Below are 22,385 nucleotides of genomic sequence, written 5' to 3' on the forward strand. Positions count from 1 at the left end.
AAACATCGCTTGACTTACGTCGATTTTGAACAAGTTGCTAACGAATACGAAGATTTGAAAAGCGATGATTCTGGGAATGACACGGACGATATTTGTGAGTCTGAACTAAATATTGACAGTGAAGGCAAAGAAGAATTACAGGATGTGGAATTGAATCACGACCATCATGTTCAAACAGATGTATATATGGAAATAGAAGATAATACGGTTCAAAATGACCACCATCAAAGTATTCACGAAGACAACATACCTCTCAATAGACTGTTAAATTCCAATCCAAATATAACAGTGCCATCTCGAGTAAAACTTAGAGGCAAAAATGGACATATGTTGAGTGCACTTTCAAAAAGTCGGGTAGGCAGAAGGTCATCTAAAAATGTTGTGCATATCAAAGAAATTTATCTGGAAATATTTATAGATCTGTTATGAGTGAGGGCGATATCAATTTAGCTCCCTCCAATTTGATAACAAAGCAATAAGGCATGTCCGTAAATCAGCTGATCCGTTTGCTCATATACGAGGTATATGGGATCGATTTATAGTTAACTGCAAGAATAATTACAAGCTTGTAGGGTTTCGTGGTAGATGTCTATTCAGGATGTATTATTCCATGTAATAATCTAGCGAAGTATGGACTTAAGGTAGTGATGGTATGTGATGACAGTAGTGAATACATATATAATTGATGCTGCTCCTTACTTGGGTAAAGGTACAAAAATAAATGGTGACTGCTTGGCAGTTACTATGTAAAAGAGTTGACAAAAAGTGTCCATGGATCAAATAGAAATTTGACCATAAAAATTCCGAAAGAAATTTCCCAAAACGGAAATTCCGCCAGAATTGTTGGACGAAAACCTTGTACCTCTTTGTTTTGCTTCGACAATGATCTAACTATGGTTTCATATCTACCTAGAAAGAATAAAAATGTGCTTCTACTTTCTACTACACATGATCAACTCATATCTTTACAAAGCCAGTAATCATTGAAATTTATAATGACATAAAGGGAGGAGTAGACACCTTTGACATGATATGTGCCAACATGAGCTGTAATTGAAAAACAAGACGATTTCCATTGTGCATCTTCTATACTATGCTAAACATGGCTGGTATAAATACTTATATAATATATAATCACAAACAAGTTAGTACAAATAAACAACCTATGCAAGGCAAACATTTTTGCAAAACCTTATCATGCAACTAGGAAGTGTTCTAAATGTTAGGGAATAGATTTCTTGTAAATATTTTTTGTAATTTTTATGAAGAATATGTTTTAAGTTTGTTTTCATGAATATATAATAATCAGCGTACAATTCTTATCATGTTAGTATGACACATGATAATATTTTAGACTTAATATAATCAACTCTACCGTAAATGCTAAAACTGATGGATAAAGACGCATTAATAACATGAGTAACAAAAAGTTTAAGGTGAAAATTTTTGGACGTATGCCGAATTGAGTTAACCGGATGTCGGTTCGGTGCGGAAGTCACTCGTAAACGAATGTAAAGTGGATCCTTGGAAAGAACCGACCTAAACTTCACCGGACCGAGTGACACATATAAAACAACTCGAGAGCCTGTTCTCTACCTTTCCCTCTTTACGTGGGTTTTTAGTGGAAGCCGAAACGTTTCTAGGGAATCGTTTCTACTGTGAAATTGCGGTCGGTCAAATTCTTTCTGGAATGGACAATGACGAAGGTGAACTCGCAAAGTAGACGAGTAAAAATATGTAGAAACATAAAAAAAATTTTAATAATTCATGGATCATAAACTAAAGATGCTGAGTGAAAATGTTGTTGATGAAAATTGTTTGTAATAAAACATCCAAATATATGGTAATTAAAAACGACACTTAGTCATGACAAAAAATGAATTTCTTCTTCTTAATGCTTCGCCTCCAACAGTTTTGGTCACCAAAGAGGCTTCATCAACCTCAAATCTAGATACCCTGCAATAAAGAGAGCTAAGATTCTACACAATGAGAGCTGTAACATAGAACTTGAGAGTGACATGAAACCCTTAATGAACATTGATAGCCAGCTACAAGAATATTTTATTTTTACATTGGTATCATAAGTCAGAAAAAAAAAAGTTGGTGTTACAGAGGTTAAAAAATGGGTTTTTGCTGGTTACCTGCACGTCTCGTTTTTTCTCCCATATCAATATGGATTGGCAATAAATCTCGAGAGGGAACCCTTTCGGCCTTCGAACCCCGTACAGCACTTCGTGTTCGCACAGATTAGTGCAATAATTCTGATACTAGGGGGCCGCAGCCGTTCGTTCGTCCTCCGTTCGTCCATCCGTTCAAATTCTCTGTTATCCAGCGGTCCGTGATTGGGGTAATACGTATTGAGTGGGATTGATTTACGAACGTGGATAATGGCGTACAGATCTCGGCCAAATGGACGATGGATATATCATTGAATGGTTACAGAATGAGTTTTTGGGGGATACTAAGTAATTTAATAGCAATTATTAAAGACTTTTGAGGCTGTTTTAAACGAAAATAATCTCAAAGTTTGTGGAAAATTACTTATTCGTTTTGATTGAGAGACTTTGATGAATTAGTTACAAAGATTCTAGAAGATGAAATACTATCATATTACCAATTCCTGTTTGATGACTTATGAATGAAACATATTTTAAGCGAAACAAATACTCTTGCATCAACCATATTCCTCAGCATGTTGGACGCCAGTTACAATTAAGTCTATGCACGATTGCAGAGTGTCGTATATGGCTTCAAGATTTTCAACCAAGTACCTTAAGCTACACACCATCGATCCATAAAACTGCATCCACGATAGCTGTAATGATCCCACTTTAAGTAATCGAGAGATGCTGCTCTGTAAATATATATGTTCGGTAGCGAGTTTAGATTCATCCACTAATTGGGTATCAGGACTCTTGTGGGCATAATTCTGGTACAATAAGATATTTCAGCGTAGAATGCTTCGGTGTTTGGGAGTGTCACGTCTTCTTAATCTCCTAGTACTCGCGCTGTAAAAGTGTTAGCCCGAGTAATGCAAGGTGTGTTTTGGAAATGGACGAGATACCAGGGGAGAGATGTATTCCTTTGGATACGTTGCCGAAACGTTTCTGGACATGATTGGACTCAGGGCAATATTATCCAGGAACTAAAGGATTTTGCATTATTCTCACTGAGACATGGAGGTTAGCAGCTAAGCCTATGCATTTTATAACAGTCAAATTTTGCAGTGTTGATATGCAATACTTAGCCCGCAAATGACCTCCGCATTAAGAATGTCTTTAGTAACGACCATATGGTTATAAAATTACAGCTAAATGTATCTCCGGCCATAATTGGTATTCTTAAAGCAACTTTTTTCTTAATAATAACACGAAATATTGATATATGAAAATTTTTTGGATATTTGTTATAAATATTGCTTTGATGGTTCAATCTAAAATTTTAATAGTACAATATAAACAATTTTGGTCCATAATATACTTCCTTATCGGTTCTAGTTTAGGAGTAGTGGTAGATAATTTGATGTAAACCTTCCATTTTGACATTTATGAGATTTTTGCTTTATTCAAGGAAAACAATCATCGTTAGGCTGGAGCTTTGTTATAAGTATTGTTTTAGTAGTTTAATATAAACAATTTTGATCCATAATATTTTTCATTATCGGTTCTAGTTTAGAAGTAGTGGTAGATAATTTGATACAAATCTTCCATTTTGATATTTTACTACTATCTTACTACTGTTATGGTTAAAGGTACCACCCAAAAGACGAGGTGGAAAGCCATTATTAACGAAAATGCTAAACAACCTTTTTTTATTACTTTCCCAAAAAATAGGGTTGGAAATTAATTTAATTCTATCCCGCATGGCGACAATAGTATTAATCTTTTGATTGATAGGATGATTAGAATAAAAATTTTTGAATCTACCCGAGTATATGGATTTAGTGTACCAATCCAAGATAATGGCCTGGTCATCATCTCTAATAACCTTCGTGTCCAGAAAAGGTACATGCGTTAACTTCGGTCTCAACAGTAAACTGTAAATGTGGATCAAAACCATTAAATACGTCAAGAACACTGTCAATCTGGTCTGAGCGAACTGGAGTACCAAATTTCTGGCTGTAATTATTTTTTTTATCTAAAATAAAATGAGATGATTCAAACAAAAACACTATCAATTCGACGAACAGCTCTTTGTCAATAGATGTTGTCATTTCCAAAAAGTCCCACTTAGAAGTGATAAGTTCTTTTTTAAACTCTAAGGGAATGTTAGTGAATAATGAAACCCCGTCACGTGAAATCAAACTTTTATAGTTCAATACAAACAACTTTTCGTCATAATATTTTTCTATATCGGCTGTTGTTTCTCAAAAGTGATAGATTTTTTTGATGCAAACCTCCCATTCTTACATTTTCGATATTTTTCCTTTATTCAAAGAAAATTGTGATCGTTAGGCTGGAGCTTTGTTATAAACAATGCTTTTACAGTTCAATACAAACAACTTTTATATATAATATTTTTCTATATCGATTATAGTTTCCGAGAAGAAATCGATTTTTTGATGCAAAGCTCCCATTTTTACATTTTCGATATTTTTGCTTTATTCAAGGAAAACAGTGATAGTTAGGCTGCAGCTTTGTTATAAGTATTACTTTAATAGTACAATATAAACAATTTTGGTCCATAATATTTTTCATTATTGTTCCAGTTTAGGAGTAATGATGGATATTTTGATGCAAACCTTCCAGTTTGACATTTATGAGATTTTTGCTCTATTCAAGCAAAACAATGATCGTTAGGCTGGAGCTTTATTATAAACAATGCTTTTAGAGTTCAATACAAACAAGTTTTCTCCATAATATTTTTTTATATCGGTTGTTGTTTCTGAGAAGTGATCGATTTTTTTATGCAAAGCTCCCATTTTTACATTATCGATATTTTTGCTTTATTTAAGGAAAACAGTGATAGTTAGGCTGAAGATTTGTTATTAGTATTGCTTTAGTAGTTCAATATAAACAATTTCGGTCCATAATATTTTTCATTATCGGTTTTAGTTTAGGAGTAGTGGTAGATATTTTGATGCAAACCTTCCATTTTCACATTTATGAGATTTTTGCTCTATTCAAGCAAAACAATGATCGTTAGGCTGGAGCTTTGTGATACATAATGCTATTAGAGTTCAATACAAACAACTTTTTTCCATAATATTTTTTTATATCGGTTGTTGGCTCTGAGAAGTGATCGATTTTTTGATGCAAAGCTCCCATTTTGAACTCAACAGTGATCGTTAGGCTTAAGCTTTGTTATAAATAATGTTTTTATAGTTCAATACAAACAGCTTTTATATATAATATTTTTCTATATCGATTATAGTTTCCGAGAAGAAATCGATTTTTTGATGCAAAGCTCCCATTTTTACATTTTCGATATTTTTGCTTTATTCAAGAAAAACAGTGATAGTTAGGCTGCAGCTTTGTTATAAGTATTACTTTAATAGTACAATATAAACAATTTTGGTCCATAATATTTTTCATTATTGTTCCAGTTTAGGAGTAATGATGGATATTTTGATGCAAACCTTCCATTTTCACATTTATGAGATTTTTGCTCTATTCAAGCAAAACAATGATCGTTAGGCTAGAGCTTTGTGATACATAATGCTATTAGAGTTCAATACAAACAACTTTTTTCCATAATATTTTTTTATATCGGTTGTTGTTTCTGAGAAGTGATCGATTTTTTGATGCAAAGCTCCCATTTTGAACTCAACAATGATCGTTAGGCTGGAGCTTTATTATAAACAATGCTTTTAGAGTTCAATACAAACAAGTTTTCTCCATAATATTTTTTTATATCGGTTGTTGTTTCTGAGAAGTGATCGATTTTTTGATGCAAAGCTCCCATTTTTACATTTTCGATATTTTTGCTTTATTTAAGGAAAACAATGATAGTTAGGCTGAAGATTTGTTATTAGTATTGCTTTAGTAGTTCAATATAAACAATTTCGGTCCATAATATTTTTCATTATCGGTTTTAGTTTAGGAGTAGTGGTAGATATTTTGATGCAAACCTTCCATTTTCACATTTATGAGATTTTTGCTCTATTCAAGCAAAACAATGATCGTTAGGCTGGAGCTTTGTGATACATAATGCTATTAGAGTTCAATACAAACAACTTTTTTCCATAATATTTTTTTATATCGGTTGTTGTTTCTGAGAAGTGATCGATTTTTTGATGCAAAGCTCCCATTTTGAACTCAACAGTGATCGTTAGGCTTAAGCTTTGTTATAAATAATGTTTTTATAGTTCAATACAAACAGCTTTTATATATAATATTTTTCTATATCGATTATAGTTTCCGAGAAGAAATCGATTTTTTGATGCAAAGCTCCCATTTTTACATTTTCGATATTTTTGCTTTATTCAAGAAAAACAGTGATAGTTAGGCTGCAGCTTTGTTATAAGTATTACTTTAATAGTACAATATAAACAATTTTGGTCCATAATATTTTTCATTATTGTTCCAGTTTAGGAGTAATGATGGATATTTTGATGCAAACCTTCCATTTTAACATTTATGAGATTTTTGCTCTATTCAAGCAAAACAATGATCGTTAGGCTGGAGCTTTATTATAAACAATGCTTTTAGAGTTCAATACAAACAAGTTTTCTCCATAATATTTTTTTATATCGGTTGTTGTTTCTGAGAAGTGATCGATTTTTTGATGCAAAGCTCCCATTTTGAACTTAACAGTGATCGTTAGGCTTAAGCTTTCTTATAAATAATGTTTTTATAGTTCAATACAAACAGCTTTTATATATAATATTTTTCTATATCGATTATAGTTTCCGAGAAGAAATCGATTTTTTGATGCAAAGCTCCCATTTTTACATTTTCGGTATTTTTGCTTTATTCAAGGAAAACAGTGATAGTTAGGTTGAAGCTTTGTTATAAGTATTGCTTTAGTAGTTCAATATAAACAATTTCGGTCCATAATATTTTTCATTATCGGTTTTAGTTTAGGAGTAGTGGTAGATATTTTGATGTAAACCTTCTATTTTGACATTTATGAGAGTTTTGCTTTATTCAAGCAAAACAGTGATCGTTAGGTTGAAGCTTTGTTATAAATATTGCTTTAGTAGTTCAATATAAACAATTTCGGTCCATAATATTTTTCATTATCGGTTTTAGTTTAGGAGTAGTGGTAGATATTTTGATGTAAACCTTCCATTTTGACATTTATGAGATTGTGCTTTATTCAAGCAAAACAGTTATCGTTAGGCTGGAGCTTTGTTATAACCAATACTTTAATAGTTCAATACAAACAACTTTTCTGCATAATATTTTTCTATATCGGTTGTTGTTTCTGAGGAGTGATCGATTTTTTGATGCAAAGCTCTCATTTGTACATTTTCGATATTTTTGCTTTATTCAAGGAAAACAGTGATAGTTAGGCTGAAGCTTTGTTATAAATATTACTTTAGTAGTGCAATATAAATAATTTTTGTCCATAATGTTTTTCATTATTGGTTGTAGTTTAGTAGTAGTGGTAGATATTTTGATGCAAACCTTCCATTTTGATATTTATGAGATTTTTGCTTTATTCAAGGAAAACAGTGATCGTTAGGCTGGAGCGTTGTCATAAACAATGCTTTTATAGTTCAATACAAACAGCTTTTATATATAATATTTTTCTATATCGATTATAGTTTCCGAGAAGAAATCGATTTTTTTATGCTAGCCTTCAATTTTGACATTTAAGAGATTTTTCCTTTATTAAAAAAAATATACTTCTTACGTTAATAATAAAAAATATTTTTGAAATAGAAAGAAAATGGATTGTTTTTGACTAAAAATTCGACAACGAAGAACTTCTCCTTGAATTGAAGTTCCTCATTAACGATAAATAAAATGATCGTCGTCTCGGAGATGAGAAAAGTTAAGTCTCCGAAAGACGATTAGATTTAAGATCCTTTTTAGCGTTGGAATTTCAGGACCATTTAAATTTTCTATTTCCATCTAAACACAATTCCAGATAACGCAGCAAACGTAACCTAATATCAGAAAAGACCCCATTACAACTTTTAACTTTTTAAACATTTAAAATCATCTAACGATGTTTATCCTCGCACGGTGAGTAACTTCCATTTATCGTTCGAAACTCAAACAGCGAAAATGTGGTCGCACTGCGTCCAATTAAATCGGATTAACGTTTTTTTTTGACGTTGTTGGAATTTCGTTTCGAAATTTGTTTACAGAAAAAAAATACAAACCTTAACAAGCTAAAACGAGTTTTATTTGACTTAGATTTCAATTAGAAAAGTTTAATTATTTTTTTCTTTTGTTAGTTTTTAACCTTAAACGAGCAAATAATCCTCCATGGGGTTTACAAAGTGCTACACCGGAAGGTCCCCATAAACATGTCACATAAAGCTCGGATTAAGTGCGGAAATCATATTTTTACCTTTTGCTGAAAAGAGAAGGGGCGCCACAAGGTGCCTCTTGGTTGTACAGTGGCGAAAGAGCACCAAAGGAGCTTAATATAAGCGGATTCGAATGACTTACGACCGCCCCGTTTGTGGTTTAAACGTATAAAACATTAAAATGATCCTGTGTTTAAGGATTCAAGTAATAAGGATTCCCGTCTTCTTCGTAATCCCAGCTTCTCCGCCATCCTTTTGAGAAAACTAAAAGGAACAACTTTGTGTATGAAACACAAAATTAAAAAAAAATAAATTAATTTATTAACTAATTCCAATAGTTGATTAAATAACTTTAAAATTTCCTAAGGGGGAGGAAATTTATATCAATAACGAAGAGGTTTCCTCGAGGATTTTCCGGAGATCGTCGCAGGAGGCATCCAGGAAATTAAAATTTATTATTTATAAGACGGTAATTTCCAGATTTAACGACGTTGATGTCTTGAGAACCGCTGAGAAGATATGGTTATTCCCAACGGGATGTACGTATAAAGTTAATTTCTTTTATGAATACACTAAATCGTTGTAGAGTGTATCGGACGAACAGTTTATCCTTAAATCGTGAGGCGTTAAAGTTTGAAAATTGGTCGAAACCCCCGCTTTACATGCAAATTATTCCGATTACAAAATACTAAAGCCTGCCCTCAAAACATTTTAGCACGGTTTAACATGCAAACTCATCGACCGAACCGGCGGGAACAGCGGCGATTTTGTCGGTCGTCGTTTCGAGGATGATGGAAATGGAATGGGGCTCGAAAGCTCAGGGCCAAAGCGGCGTTGGTCCGACTCTCTCATAACGTTAACAAGTGCCCGCTTTTAAGCCCTAGTTGCTCTCAGGACGATTATAAACTTTCCCGGTTGAGATTGGCTTAAATACTATCGGGAATAATATTATTTTCACCTAAACAATGTGTACAACATCGTTATGTAGAGAGGATATTAAATACTCTCATAACTGTTATAATAATATGTAAAGTAAAGTAAATTTACATTTTTTTACATATTTTATACACAACACACCAGTTTTCTTCTCTTCAGTCTTCATGGTGTTAGTGATTGAAGTAATTTAAGAAATGAACATTTAGTTTAGTTTGAGTATGAAGCTTTTTTGTCAAACTTGACCAAAGACTTGTACGACATCTAAGAAGAATGGTTGATTCTATGCACCAATCTTTTACCTAATCCTAATTGACAATCTGGGATTAGGTTATTAAGCAGTAATTTCTCGAAGTGTTTTGCCACTATTCGTAATGAAGTTGTTTTCTAGCTTTGGCAAGATAATAGACACTGTGGTTTCTTCCATAGCATTAAATCGTTGGATTGATGAAATGGCGCCTATACGCTACGAGACTTACTAACATTAATTACTGATACTAACTTTACATTTTGGTAAATGGGTGAACTAGCTTTGGTTTTGTATGGTAAGAAGATTGCCCATATACGTTGATAACTAAAGAATATAGTCAAATGAGTAAAAACACTTTATTTGGACTTGTGCGTATAAAAGAAAAGAAAAATTGTTCCAAGAAACAGAATAACAATCACCAAAACATTTATCATCACACTTGACTAGGCTAGATACTATTTGCTGAAAATTAAATCTTGCTGGCAGAAGGCTACATTTTTATAATAGAAAACTAGATCCTGCTAGAAGACTAAATAAAGCTGGCAAAAGTTTAAATACTTCTAATTTAAGATTTTATATTGCTAATAGAAGTCTAGGTACTGCTTGCAGAAGAGTACGTACTGCTTAAAGAAGAGTTCATATTGTTGAAGATTAAATTCGTAGTCGCTGAGGTGGGGTTTCTCAAACCCCACTTAATTTTATAATCGCTCTCCTGAAATTAGTGGTGGGGTGAGATTACCCACCTTCTATTTAGTACGCCGTAAACGTCTGGAGTGGTCAATGCTATCTCGGTGTATTGAGTTATTTCATGATTTCTCGCGTTTGAGGGTTGCCACACCCCACCTCACCAGTTGTAAGAGCAATTCAAGTGGACTTTTGGTGATGAAGTTGCATCTGATTTCGAAAGCGACCACAACTCGAATCCAGAAATTGCTGTTTCTAGCATCGATTCTGATCACCAATCAAGTTCCGATATTGACGATGACCAACCGCTGTCAAAGATATGTAAAGTTAGTAACATTTATTATGGAAAGAACAAATTCATGAGGTCGGCAGATCCACGTGCTCCATCTTCGCGCACCAAAAACATAATATAATTTCGCATCATCCTGGTATTATTGGGCCTGCTAAAGGAATTGGCAAGTACTCCACACAACTTCCATGGAAACTGCTATTTTCTGAAGATATACTAAATGAAATACTGGTGGGTACCAATGAAAAGTTGCTACTGGTACGTAATAAGTTGTCTCAAGACAACCGACAGGAATATAGTTACCTCGATATCGTTGAATTCAAGGCAATCTTTGGAGTTTTAATATAATATACTGCAGTTTTCAAATCAAACCATGAAAACCTACGTTGGATAGGATGAAAAGAAAAGAAACTGATGCCATAGCTGCGATTTCACGCAATTGCCTGACATATATGTCTCCTATTCTATAGGAGAGTACGCCTGCATGGATGAAATGCTTGTAGGCTTTAGAGGTCGCTGCAAGTTTAGGATATATATTCCCAGTAAACCCAGAAAGTATGGTCAAAAATGATGGCACTAACCGATGCGAAGACGCATTACCTTGTCAATGCCTACATCTACTTAGGTAAGAGAAGCGATGGTGCAACGAAAAGCGATACGATAGGAGTCTCGCTGCTCCTATCGTCGGGGCGAATCGAAATATAAGAGCAGACAACTTGGTTACTTCCATACAACATGTTTAGGAGCTGAAAAAGAGAGGACTAACTTACGTTAGTACTCGACGAAAAAAGAAAACAGAAGTGCCAAAAGAGTTTCTTCCAACAAAAACCAGGAAAGAAGGCTCATCACTCTACGGATTTACAAATGAACTAACACTTTTGTTATTTGTGTCAAATCGGAATAAAGCTGTTCTCCTAGTGTCTTGTATGCATCATAGCGCCGTGACAGACACACGATCAGGGAAGCCTTTGATGATTCAATTTTATAATGAGACAAAAGGTGGCGTGGATGCACTAAACGAGAAATGTATGGTGTACTCCACAAGTAGAAAAACAATATTTTTTTGCACTAATGAATATTAGTCTCGTAAACTCGTACGTTCTGTTTTATAGTTTCCCATGTAATCAACCTCAGAATAGACTTGTTTTCACAAAATGTCTGGCAAGGCAGTTGGTAGAGCCTCATATGCATCACAGAATGATGAATATGCGTTTGCGTCGTGAATTGCGGATGAGTATTTCAAGATACTAAATACTGCACGCAGAAGATTAGTCCGGCTGATAGAACAATGTAATCAGCTGGCAGAAGGTAAGATACTTTTAAATCAGTCCAGGTTCCGGTGCGGCGCTGCTAATTTTTCCATTGTTTTTCCTTTTAGCTCGTATTTCAACATTTATAACTTGCATGTAAAAATCAGTTCCTATTTCAGGGTATAAGTTTCAATTTTTGATAAAATATTGATTTCTCCTAACACCGTAGCATATTCAAACACATATTTTCAATAGATACAAAATAAATACATTTTGAATAGTCTGCAGTTCGTACATACATTGCTAATCTCAAACTTCAAAATGAAGTGGAAAAAAGCTTGCTTGTATACTGAAGTGAGACGTCATTTAGAATATCATCAGTAGCAACACTGCTGAACTATATCAGATTCAAAGGAAGAGGGTTCATCTTCAGGTAATTTACACATCGTTGAATTGACGAAGGATTCGCCATCCGGCGTTTTCAGCTTTTTTCTGGTTTCTTTCTGTATTTTCTGGATTCCTCTTTTCTTGGTGGGGTTCTTCACAATCACCTATTTCGTTAATTTTGGTGTTAGCTTCTCCTTATTTTCGACTCGTTTCTATTCCTTCCTGACATTTTTTACGTCTTCTATATTCTGGCTTGATTATAATTTCTTTCCTCAAAGCCAATTTTTCTGCCTTCACTTATATCCTTCTGACATAGCTTTGGCAGCATTTGGCTTTTTCATTGTTTTCTCTTTCGATTCGGACCATATCTTTCTCTTTATAGTGGAAATGCTAATATTTTATAGTTTCTAACATGCTTTTAGGTTTTCATTTTTGACTTCCTGGCATCTTTAGGAATTCATCAAAATCGTTTCAAATTTTTGGATATTCGCGACAGAAATCTCCGCACATTATAAAACATTATAACTACGCAACAAAAATCGTTTGCTCTGTCTTTATTTGATGAACAGACTGTAACAAGAGATTATTACCTAGATATGTTGTAGACAATCTTTATCTGCGAATCATAACACCTTATTACTTTCAGGAACATGGTGCAACACAGCATTATTCCTTAACCTTTCGACATTCCCTGGAATATAGGTTTGGTAGATGATAATTTGCATATTTTATGCTGCTTCTATGATGCCAAAGAGTATATACTGCTTGCAAAATACGAAATACTGATGGCAGAAAGCTATATTCTGCTGTCAGAAGGCTAGATACTGCTAAAAGAAGACTTACTTACTGTTGGAAAAAGTTATATACTTCTAATAGAAAATTTAACATTCCTAATGAAAGTTTAGATAGTGTTAATAGAAGACAAAATCTTTCTTTCAGAAGATTAAATACTGCAGGCAGATAACTTAGCTTGCTAGCAAAAGACTAGAAATTGCCGGCAGAAAACAAGATAAACCAATGAATGACTAGATCTCCCTTATAGATGACTAGCCATCGTTGGCAGAAAATTAGATACTGCAAGCAAAAGACAATTAGAGAGAATTTAAGACTAATAGAGGACTAAATCCTTCTTCAGTTCTTCAGAAAACTATATAGTGTTAATGAGAGATTAGAAATATAATATCTATTAATTTTTTATCAACTTAAAGACGTATACGTAAATATATTCAAATGAAGTACTCCTTTCGATTAACCTATACATCAAAATTTTTTGGAAATGACCAATGAATACTGTTGAGGTTAAATTTTTTTTACGATTACAATATTTTCTAGATACTTCGTATATACAGAGATAAAACAATCATCAGTATCAAAATTAAGAAATACTATAAAACAATTTGATGCTTGTCAAAATATCAAACTTCAACTCAAGTTTTTTTAGGATGAACGTAATAATAAAATAATTAGCAACAGCCATACACAAACTGTTCAAACAAAATCCTTCATTCTTCACGACATTATCATTCAACTAAGTTTGATTCAATACCAATACGACGTTATGTTAAAAAGCATACATGATACCTCAGTAAGGCAGGTCACGAGACCAAGACCAGTTATGTAACCAATGGATAAACTATGCCTGATGGATGGGTAATAAAAAGAAACTGGAAAGAAAAGTGAAAATAATATTAGTGAATGAGTTATGTGGTGAAGATACCTTGTTGCAACAACAGCTTATGATGCCAACAAGTTGGCAGACTCTAGAAAACAAAGTAGAAGGCTGGAGGTATAGTTCATGCTGCCTACAAGTTAGCACACTCTAGAAAACAGAACAGATACTTTGTGCTACAAACACTCATGCTGCCTACAAGTTAGCACACTCTAGAAAACAGAACAGATACTTTGTGCTACAAACACTCATGCTGCCAACAAGTTGACAGTCTCTATAATGCAGAATTGATGTCCCTCAACATTATAGCTCATGCAGCCTACAGATAGGTACACTGCAGTATAGATGTCTCAAAATACAAGAACTTATACTGCCAACATGTTAGCAACCTCTATAATGCAGAATTGATATCTCCTGTACCTTCATGAGACAACATAGACTACAACATAGACTACACATACTAGAAGCTATATCGTGTGGGTTGGGTTAACATTTTTTCAATACTCTGGACTTAACTTAAGGAAAAACAGCATAAAATTTCCCTGAGGATCTTCTTTTTGTTCTTTCTTCACCTCCTTGCAATTCCTGGCTAATTCCTTTATATCTGCTAGAGTCTTCCCTCTCTTCTTCTCAACTTCTGCTATTCTTTCCTCCCACTTCTTCTTGGGTCTTCCCCTCTTTTTCTTATCCTTACTCTTTGCTTCAAATACCTTTCTTACTATTGTGTTATGCTCCATTCTAATTATGTGTGCATACCAATTTAATTGATTTCTCTCTGTTTTGGTGATTATATCCTCTTGATTCACTCCCTGTCTTATTTCCTCATTTCTTATCCTACCCACTTCGTATTCCCCGCTATTTTCTATTATTATGATATACGTTGTTTATTCCTTATTCTTGCATTTATGTCTAAATCTATCCCTGAGGATCTTTTTCTCATAATTCTTGTTATCAAACTAATTCCTATAGATTACCATAATATAGAGCTTTTTATCTTCAATTTACAATTTAAGACTCTTAACAACCAGAAATAAAATCAGACTGGTTTCAAACGAATATATGAAATGATCGAATTACATTTTGATGATTTTGATAACAAAAATTTTATAGCAAGACATTTCAGCATAAAATATTTATGCTTACTTATACATTCCATATGATCTCCAAGAAACAAAGAAACTTGCAAGTTTTTAAAAGTTTCTTCGATTAAGACCCATCTTGTTATCGTGTCTAGGTTCTTTGTAAAACGCCTTCTCGACACAGAAGTACTTCTTAACGTAATAACGGTTTAAGCCCCACAAAGGCGAGGAGAACTTGCTCGCCGTCCGAAAAGTCCTTTTTATTCAATGGACACGTCTACTCGAAGAGTCTCGAGTGAAAATGGCAGATATAAAATTTAACTGGATTTTCTGAACACTTTCATCCAATTTCAACATCCGAAAAAAGAACGTTATTTTAAAAATACAATATGATTACAATGTTATGTATAAAACATACAAATTCGTGGCAAATCCATAAAACCTTGTTTGAAGGATTCCAAGTTTTACGATTTCAAGTTTACGCCTCGTACATAATCAAACAGTTGGGTTTGTTGTTCGTTCCGACTAAAAACGGTTTCGAATTCGAAGTGTACGAGTTTCTACTGGCTCTACGTATTGTATATTCGCGGGAGAGGTAGTAATTTTGTAAAATAGTTTTGGCACCGATTTTCCAGTGAACTCGAACGGACGACTCGTTTTGCATCCGGTGGTGCGTTAGAGACACTCTCTCGCTCTTTCTCTCTGTTTAAAGCAGTGGATTAGTCCGGGAGCTTCGCACAACTTTATGCCGATCCCGTAGGAACAACCTACCCGACGGTGTATAAATTTTCCAAACCGCACATAGAGTGTAAATAAAGTTGGACAAACAAGCCGTACGCGTAATTTAAGTAAATAAACCAAAAACCGTAAAAGGATCCAAGGGACGCAAGGATGTAAACATAAAGGGATCACGTAGTTTTACACCTATGCGAAGTTTGCCTGCAGTCTTTCTAGTCTCAATTAGATAGGATTTTACATGTATAATATTTTGATTATGGCAAAAAAAATCGTTAGAGTCTAAAAGTTTTTTATCTCTGTTTTTGGAGTAACAAAACATAGAATTGTGATGGTTTGCAAAGTTTTGAAAAAAAACGAAACGTATATATCTGCTACCAAATCTTTCTATAACAAAACTTCAGAAATTATATAACCGCATATGTGATGCCGAAGATCGTGTAAGTTATGACATGTTCAGAAACATCTTTATCAACGACTTCAATATTGGATTTTCATCTCCAGCTTCTGATGTTTGTTCCAGCCAAGTGAACACGTTTGTCACAACAAATTAAACAAGAAAAGAAGTCTAACAAAGAACAGCAGCTTCTTTTGGCATACCATGCACATAAAAAAAGAGCACAGGCTTTCTACGAACTATCCAGAGAAAATTCAGAAAATTGGTTATGCGTTTTATGCCCATCAGATCAGCTGGTACGCATTCTGATGTGTTTCAATGAGCTCAGGGGATCCGACATTTTACGTATGGACTGAAGATTTAGCAGGAAAAGTGGCTACTCAAATTGGTTCAGCATTACTGAATTATCTTAATGGCTTAAATTATAGTGAAAAGCGCTGCACTCGATTATTCTGTGATGGATGTGGGGGCCAGAAAAAGAACTTCCACATAATCGACGCATTAACGTTTTGGATAAAAAATAAGGCCTCGGAATATGTTATTGTCGTTACATTTCCAGTTAGGGGGCACAGCTTTTTACCTGCACATCGTGCATTCGGAAGAGTCGAAAAAATTTAAGACAGAATCCGACTATAACATCGAAGGAAGTATATAGGAAAACGTATTCCGAAGTTGTGAAGGTAAAAACACTTGGCTCATACATACATGAATACATAAAGAAGTTGATTCTCCAAATTTTGCAAGAAAACATAAAACTTTAACACTTGAACTAAACACAGTATTGTAAAGGATTTTGAAGAAGGCATGAAAACATGTGAATTGGCACACAAATTTAACCTTGCTTACACTATTGTTCATATAATAATAAAAGATAAAACAAAAATTCTTGATGTTGTTAAAGCTCAGTCATAAAATTCAAATTTAATTCGTACATAACATGATATGATAGCTGAAATAGAAACCTTGCTTAAAGTATGGTGTGAAAACCAAGTGAATGTCAAAGCCAGGCAAATTCTTGAAAAGTTAAAAGAGCATGCTGCAGATGATGCAAAAGATGAAACTTTTGTAGCCAGTAATGGTTGGTTTTGTCGTTTTAAAAAATGATGCGATTGGCACAATATTGCAGGGAGTGAGGAAGCAGCAAGTGCCGATAAAGTCGCCGCATCTGCTTTTCCTATAGCATTAAAGAAGTTAATAGAAGAAGGTGGTTAGAGCAGCAGAGCCCTAAAGAATAAAACAAAATCAGAATTGCCAGTAATTTGGAAGTCCAATCGGAAAGCTTGGGTTACTGCTTTTTTATTTGAAAACTGCTTTGGAAATCCTTTTATCCCGGAAGTTGAACGGTACTGTTCCTCTAAGGACATAGCATTTGAAGTGATGTTAATTATTGACAACGCACCTAGACACTCGGCTAACTTTATCAACTATGATCCTCGTGTTAAACTAATCTTTTTGCCCCAAACACGACCAGTGAACCTATGGATCAATAATATAATACATATATACTCGACGGTCATTTAACCGTTTAAATCAATCTATAAATCACGATTACAACTTGTCCGTTAAAGATTTTTGGAATAAAATTAATGTTCTCGATGCTGTTAGAATCATAGGGGTGGTAATCGTGGAACAAAGTTTTTTCAAAAATAATGCTAGGAGTTTGGAAAAAAGTTTGGTCGGACTTCTTTACTGATTCACCTGAAACAGGACTCGAAATGGTAGGCAAGTCGATTTGAAGCTTGGTAGCGAATATGTCATTACGCTCTTAGAGTCACATGAAAATGAAGAAGATAATGGTGAACTAGCACAACTGGGAAAAGTCCTAACAATTGCAACATTAACAGAAACACTTAATTCCATAGAGAATGGCATAGAAATTTTAGAAGAAATAGATTACAATGAAGAGCGCGTAATAACACTTAAAAAGAATATACAGCAATCGATTTAATGTTATCAAGAAATTCTGAGGCAGAACAAAAAGAATTTATGTCGCCAGCTACCATCTATGGAAATAGGCTTCCTTTTCCAATCCATCGTTGTTGAAACACTGCGTTTAAATGGTCTTTCACATTTATAGCAAAATGTGCTGGACAACTGTCCAGTTGTAAGAACAAATTTTGGAACAAATCATTTTTCAGTGTGTTTCGATGGACATTCTAACAAAGAATATAAGGAAAAGAAAAAATGTCTTCTCGTGACAGTTGACCACTATTCTGACTACTTTGAACTTGACATTTTAAAAGATTTATCATCTAGGAAGTTAATTGAAATCTGCAAACGAAATTTCAGTACACATGGAATACCGCAAAGAATCTGTACGGATAATGGCACGAATTTTGCTAGCGCAGTTTCGAAAATTTGTCAACGATTCCGATAAATGTCATGTAACTTCGTCACCATACTATCCTCAGGCAAACGGCAAAGCAGAATCGGCTGTGAAAATTGCAAAGAAATTAATAAAGAAGACCGAAAACAATAAAGAAGATTTATGGCTTGGTTTATTACATCTAAGGAACATACCACATTGGAAGTAGCCCTGTTCAGAGATTGATCACTAGAACCACACGAACGTTAATACCTTCAGCAAAAATTAAATACTTATCTGAAATAGTAAAAAATGTACCGGAAAGCATAGAAAAAAATAGACAAAAATCCAAACAATATTATGATAAAAATAGTAAACACTTGCCGCCAACTGGAGATAGGTCAGCCAGTGGCACCAAAAAAATTTAAACTATGGACATCGGAGAAGGTAGAAGAAAAGCTTAGTGGCAGATCCTACATAGCTAACGCAGCTGGTAGCAAATACCGTCGTAGTTTAATTCATATTAAACCAATACCTAAAGAAATTACTTCAGATTCCGAAAAGCTCTGTCACAGATACTCAAGATAGAAGACAAGAAGAAGTAAATGTTGAAGATCACACGAAAGAAAACCGAAGAATGGAAACACAGGAAGAAGGGAAGCAAGATGGATTTGTTGATACGAATAAAGAAGCAGAAGATTTAACGATTTCCAAACCGGAGAAGACAAAGGAACCAAGAAAGAAGACTAGTAAGAAAGAGTCAGTGCCATTGCCAAGTCCGAAGAGAGTTATTAAAGTACCAACTAAGTTTAAAGATTACGTAAAATAAATAACTCAATAGTATTAAAAAAAAGAGCATGTTATAGAATGTATCCATTTTTAGTAACTTTGAATATATCGAGGTTGGTAACAGGGAAAGCAGCGTGAGAGAGAGAGAGAGCCAGAGAAAGAGGTGTTAAGAAAAAGCATCTTGTACGTTGTCGTTATAAAAGTTATATTGTAGCAGTAAAATAGAAATAAAAGATTCTTTTATTTAAAAAAGAATTTCTATTAACGTGTTTTATGATACGTTAACAGTACTTTAATTAGAGAATTATGCCATGAAGATCAGCAAGCATTTTTTAATCATTTAAGAATGACTGAAGAGAGTTTCATGTTTTTGTTGAGGCAAGTATCCTCTAAAATACAAAAACAACATACGCATATGAGAGATGCCATTCCAGCTCACACGCTGTAATATACGTATCGTTTGCCAAAAAGCACAATTTCTAAATTTATATGTGAAGTGGTATATGGTACTTCGTATTTTTGCTTTTGCCGAGGTTTCGTCAAAATAAGGAACTGTTTTCTTTATAATCTCAAATATCCTTCTGACAGATTAATTTCGTGCTAGTCGGTCCTTATATTGTGGAATTTTCTGATTCCACAAACAAGGATATTGTTCATATGTTTCTAGAAATAGTACTGTTTGTTCTGATGTCTATTTTTTGCACCAATTTATTGGCGCCAGTGGTTTTTTGCTATTTCCACATGCAAATGAACTGGCGCCAGTAATCCAGTAATAAATTTTGTGATCATGTCAACAGCTTAAAGCACAAAACAGCATTAAAGGAATACTTCCGTATAAGTTATTCCCGTTGTCTTCTACTAGATCATCTGTATTCTTCGCCTCAACAAAATTTTTTAGAGCATTGTGGTAGAACGTCTTTCCTTCATCAGTTAACTTAATGTACTTCAAAAGATGTTGAACGTTACTCTTTTTTGCACACTAATTTTATTAATGGACGGTGATGGTTTTACATTATTTAACGCACCTCCTCGGACCCAAGCACATATGGATAGTAATTTGTATTAAATTTTTCAATATTACCATTAAATAGGTTTTAATGAGCAAAAAACTTCTAATCTTTTTTTTTGTAAAATTTTTAGTTTTTCCAAAAATTGTCATATCAAATTTGATACTTTGGGCCTATATAAACACAAAGTAAAATTTAAGAAATATATTTAACTAATCTGTACTATAAAAAAATAATACAATATATGATGAATTATTACTTCTTATGGAATTCTAAAAAGCAATTTCGCCCAACGGAACCACACGCCCTACAGCATACAAACGTCAGATTTTTGCAACCAGGGTTTCTACATTTTGATCTACACTTTTGTTCCTTGTTTTTGAACTCAGGTAGGTGATTGGCTTTGGAAGATGCGAATTTTTTGTCTGGCATATATTGTGGTTTTCTGGATTTCTTTGGGGGATTTGGTTCATTGTCGAAGTCTGCATTTGTAACGCGTCTAGTAGCTGAACTTGGATCATTTTCTGTTCCTACTTCTGCAAGGTGCACTAGAAGACGTTTTGCGACTCCAAACTTGAAATCCAAGTAATCCATGATGTCCTTTTTCTGAAAGCCTTGATGTTCGGCATCTTTTCTATACTGTAACCATCTAGCCGCTACAGCAAAATCAACAAAATGGTAAATGGCTCGTACCGTCCACTTATTTGTTCTATATCTCATTGGATACTTTCCAATAACACGATCTAACAAATCTATTCCACCCATGTTAGCATTGTATGTTTTGAAAATAGCAGGCTGTTTCACCTCAATATATTCTGAATGTGGCTTACTCCAACGTCTGCATTTAGTTTCAGGTTGAGAATCTTGTACTGACGAAAGTAAATGCACTGGTCTAGTATCAATCTTCTCTAACCATCTGTTCATAAGTTCCACGTCCTGATTTTTTCATTTTATTATCAGATGTAAACACGACTTTCTTCGGAATTCTAGATTTCATAAGTGTTCCAGTTAAACCAAGAGATCTTGTTAGTAAAGCACCGATCTAACCGATTGAGGTAAAATATCTGTCCGTAAAAATTACAGCTCCATGTTGTAAAGTGTCAGACAATTTGAGGACAAATCTTCCACCTACATGTAGTTTTTCTGGGGTTGGAATCAAAGCAGACTCTACAGAAGTCCCTTTTCCTTCATATAGATGAAAATCTAAAAGAATACCTGACGGAGTACATATCACAACATTTTTTAGGCCTAGAGTATTTGGTTTATTTTTAGCATACTATCTCATATTAACTTGACCGTGAAACGGTATCATTTGTTCGTCTATTGAGACGTTCATACTTCTCTGGATTTCACGACAGGCTTTTTGAATTTTGTCAAGCATAGGTCTAATTTTCCAAAACTTATCTAAAGTTCTGGTTTGTATAGACACGGCATTATCGTCACCAACTTTCAGTCGCGATCGTAATTGAAAATAACGATTCCTAGACATGTTGTCAGCTACAATTGGTACTTTTGTTTGGCGACCCCAGTACATTCTGATCCGAGGCAAACCGTAAATACCAATCAACATTGAACAGCCAAAAAAAATGTTAATTTCATGAGCAGAAATATCTAAAGACCTACCAGAAGTTTGTACCTCTCGCATGTTAGTGAACAACGCCACTTTCTCAAAAAAATCGACATCCAAATATTTGCTAAAATATTCGAAAGGTTCTAAGCAAATATCGTCGCTTTTAACTGTTGACTGAATATTATCATTTGTCGATAGGCCTGAAGGCCGGAATCTGAATGAAGAGTCCCACTTTTTTTTTGTCGTCAGGAACCAAGTTGATCAAAGGCTCATCGTCAGATGAGTCAAAGTCAGGCTCAGCTTCAATATCATCGATTCCAGTGTCGTCTAAGTTTATATTAGCCGCTATCTCTTCAAGCTCTTTCTGAGTGAAGTACCCTAAGTAAAGTAACTGTTATTTTTATTGTTCAAAAGAAACACAAAATCTTGATCAAGTATTGGTAAAGACCCAAGGTATCTAAAGCGATACCTTAGCCAAAGGTCGTTCTCTAGGGCAGTAACGGCATGCAATGTTGACTATGATTGTGTACAGCAATTTTTAATTCATTAACAATATATTTCTGTAAAAATATTGCCTTACTTACGTTTATTTCGATATTTATATAAATAGGTTATG

General features: G+C 34.2%; 1 protein-coding gene across 1 annotated transcript; it reads right to left on the bottom strand.

The window, feature by feature from the left end:
* Positions 1 to 20,454: 20,454 nt before the first annotated feature.
* LOC139429507 (piggyBac transposable element-derived protein 3-like) lies at positions 20,455 to 21,123 on the bottom strand. Its single transcript, XM_071195275.1, has one exon. It carries the CDS (start codon positions 21,121 to 21,123, stop codon positions 20,455 to 20,457), a length of 669 nt encoding a protein of 222 aa, XP_071051376.1.
* Between the last annotated feature and the right edge of the window lie 1,262 nt (positions 21,124 to 22,385).

Source organism: Onthophagus taurus, chromosome 3, assembly GCF_036711975.1.
Source record: "Onthophagus taurus isolate NC chromosome 3, IU_Otau_3.0, whole genome shotgun sequence".
NCBI lineage: Eukaryota > Metazoa > Arthropoda > Insecta > Coleoptera > Scarabaeidae > Onthophagus > Onthophagus taurus.

Coding starts and splice junctions, on each gene's coding strand:
- LOC139429507 (XM_071195275.1), bottom strand. CDS start 21,123: ATGAACAGATGGTTAGAGAAGATTGATACTAGACCAGTGCATTTACTT.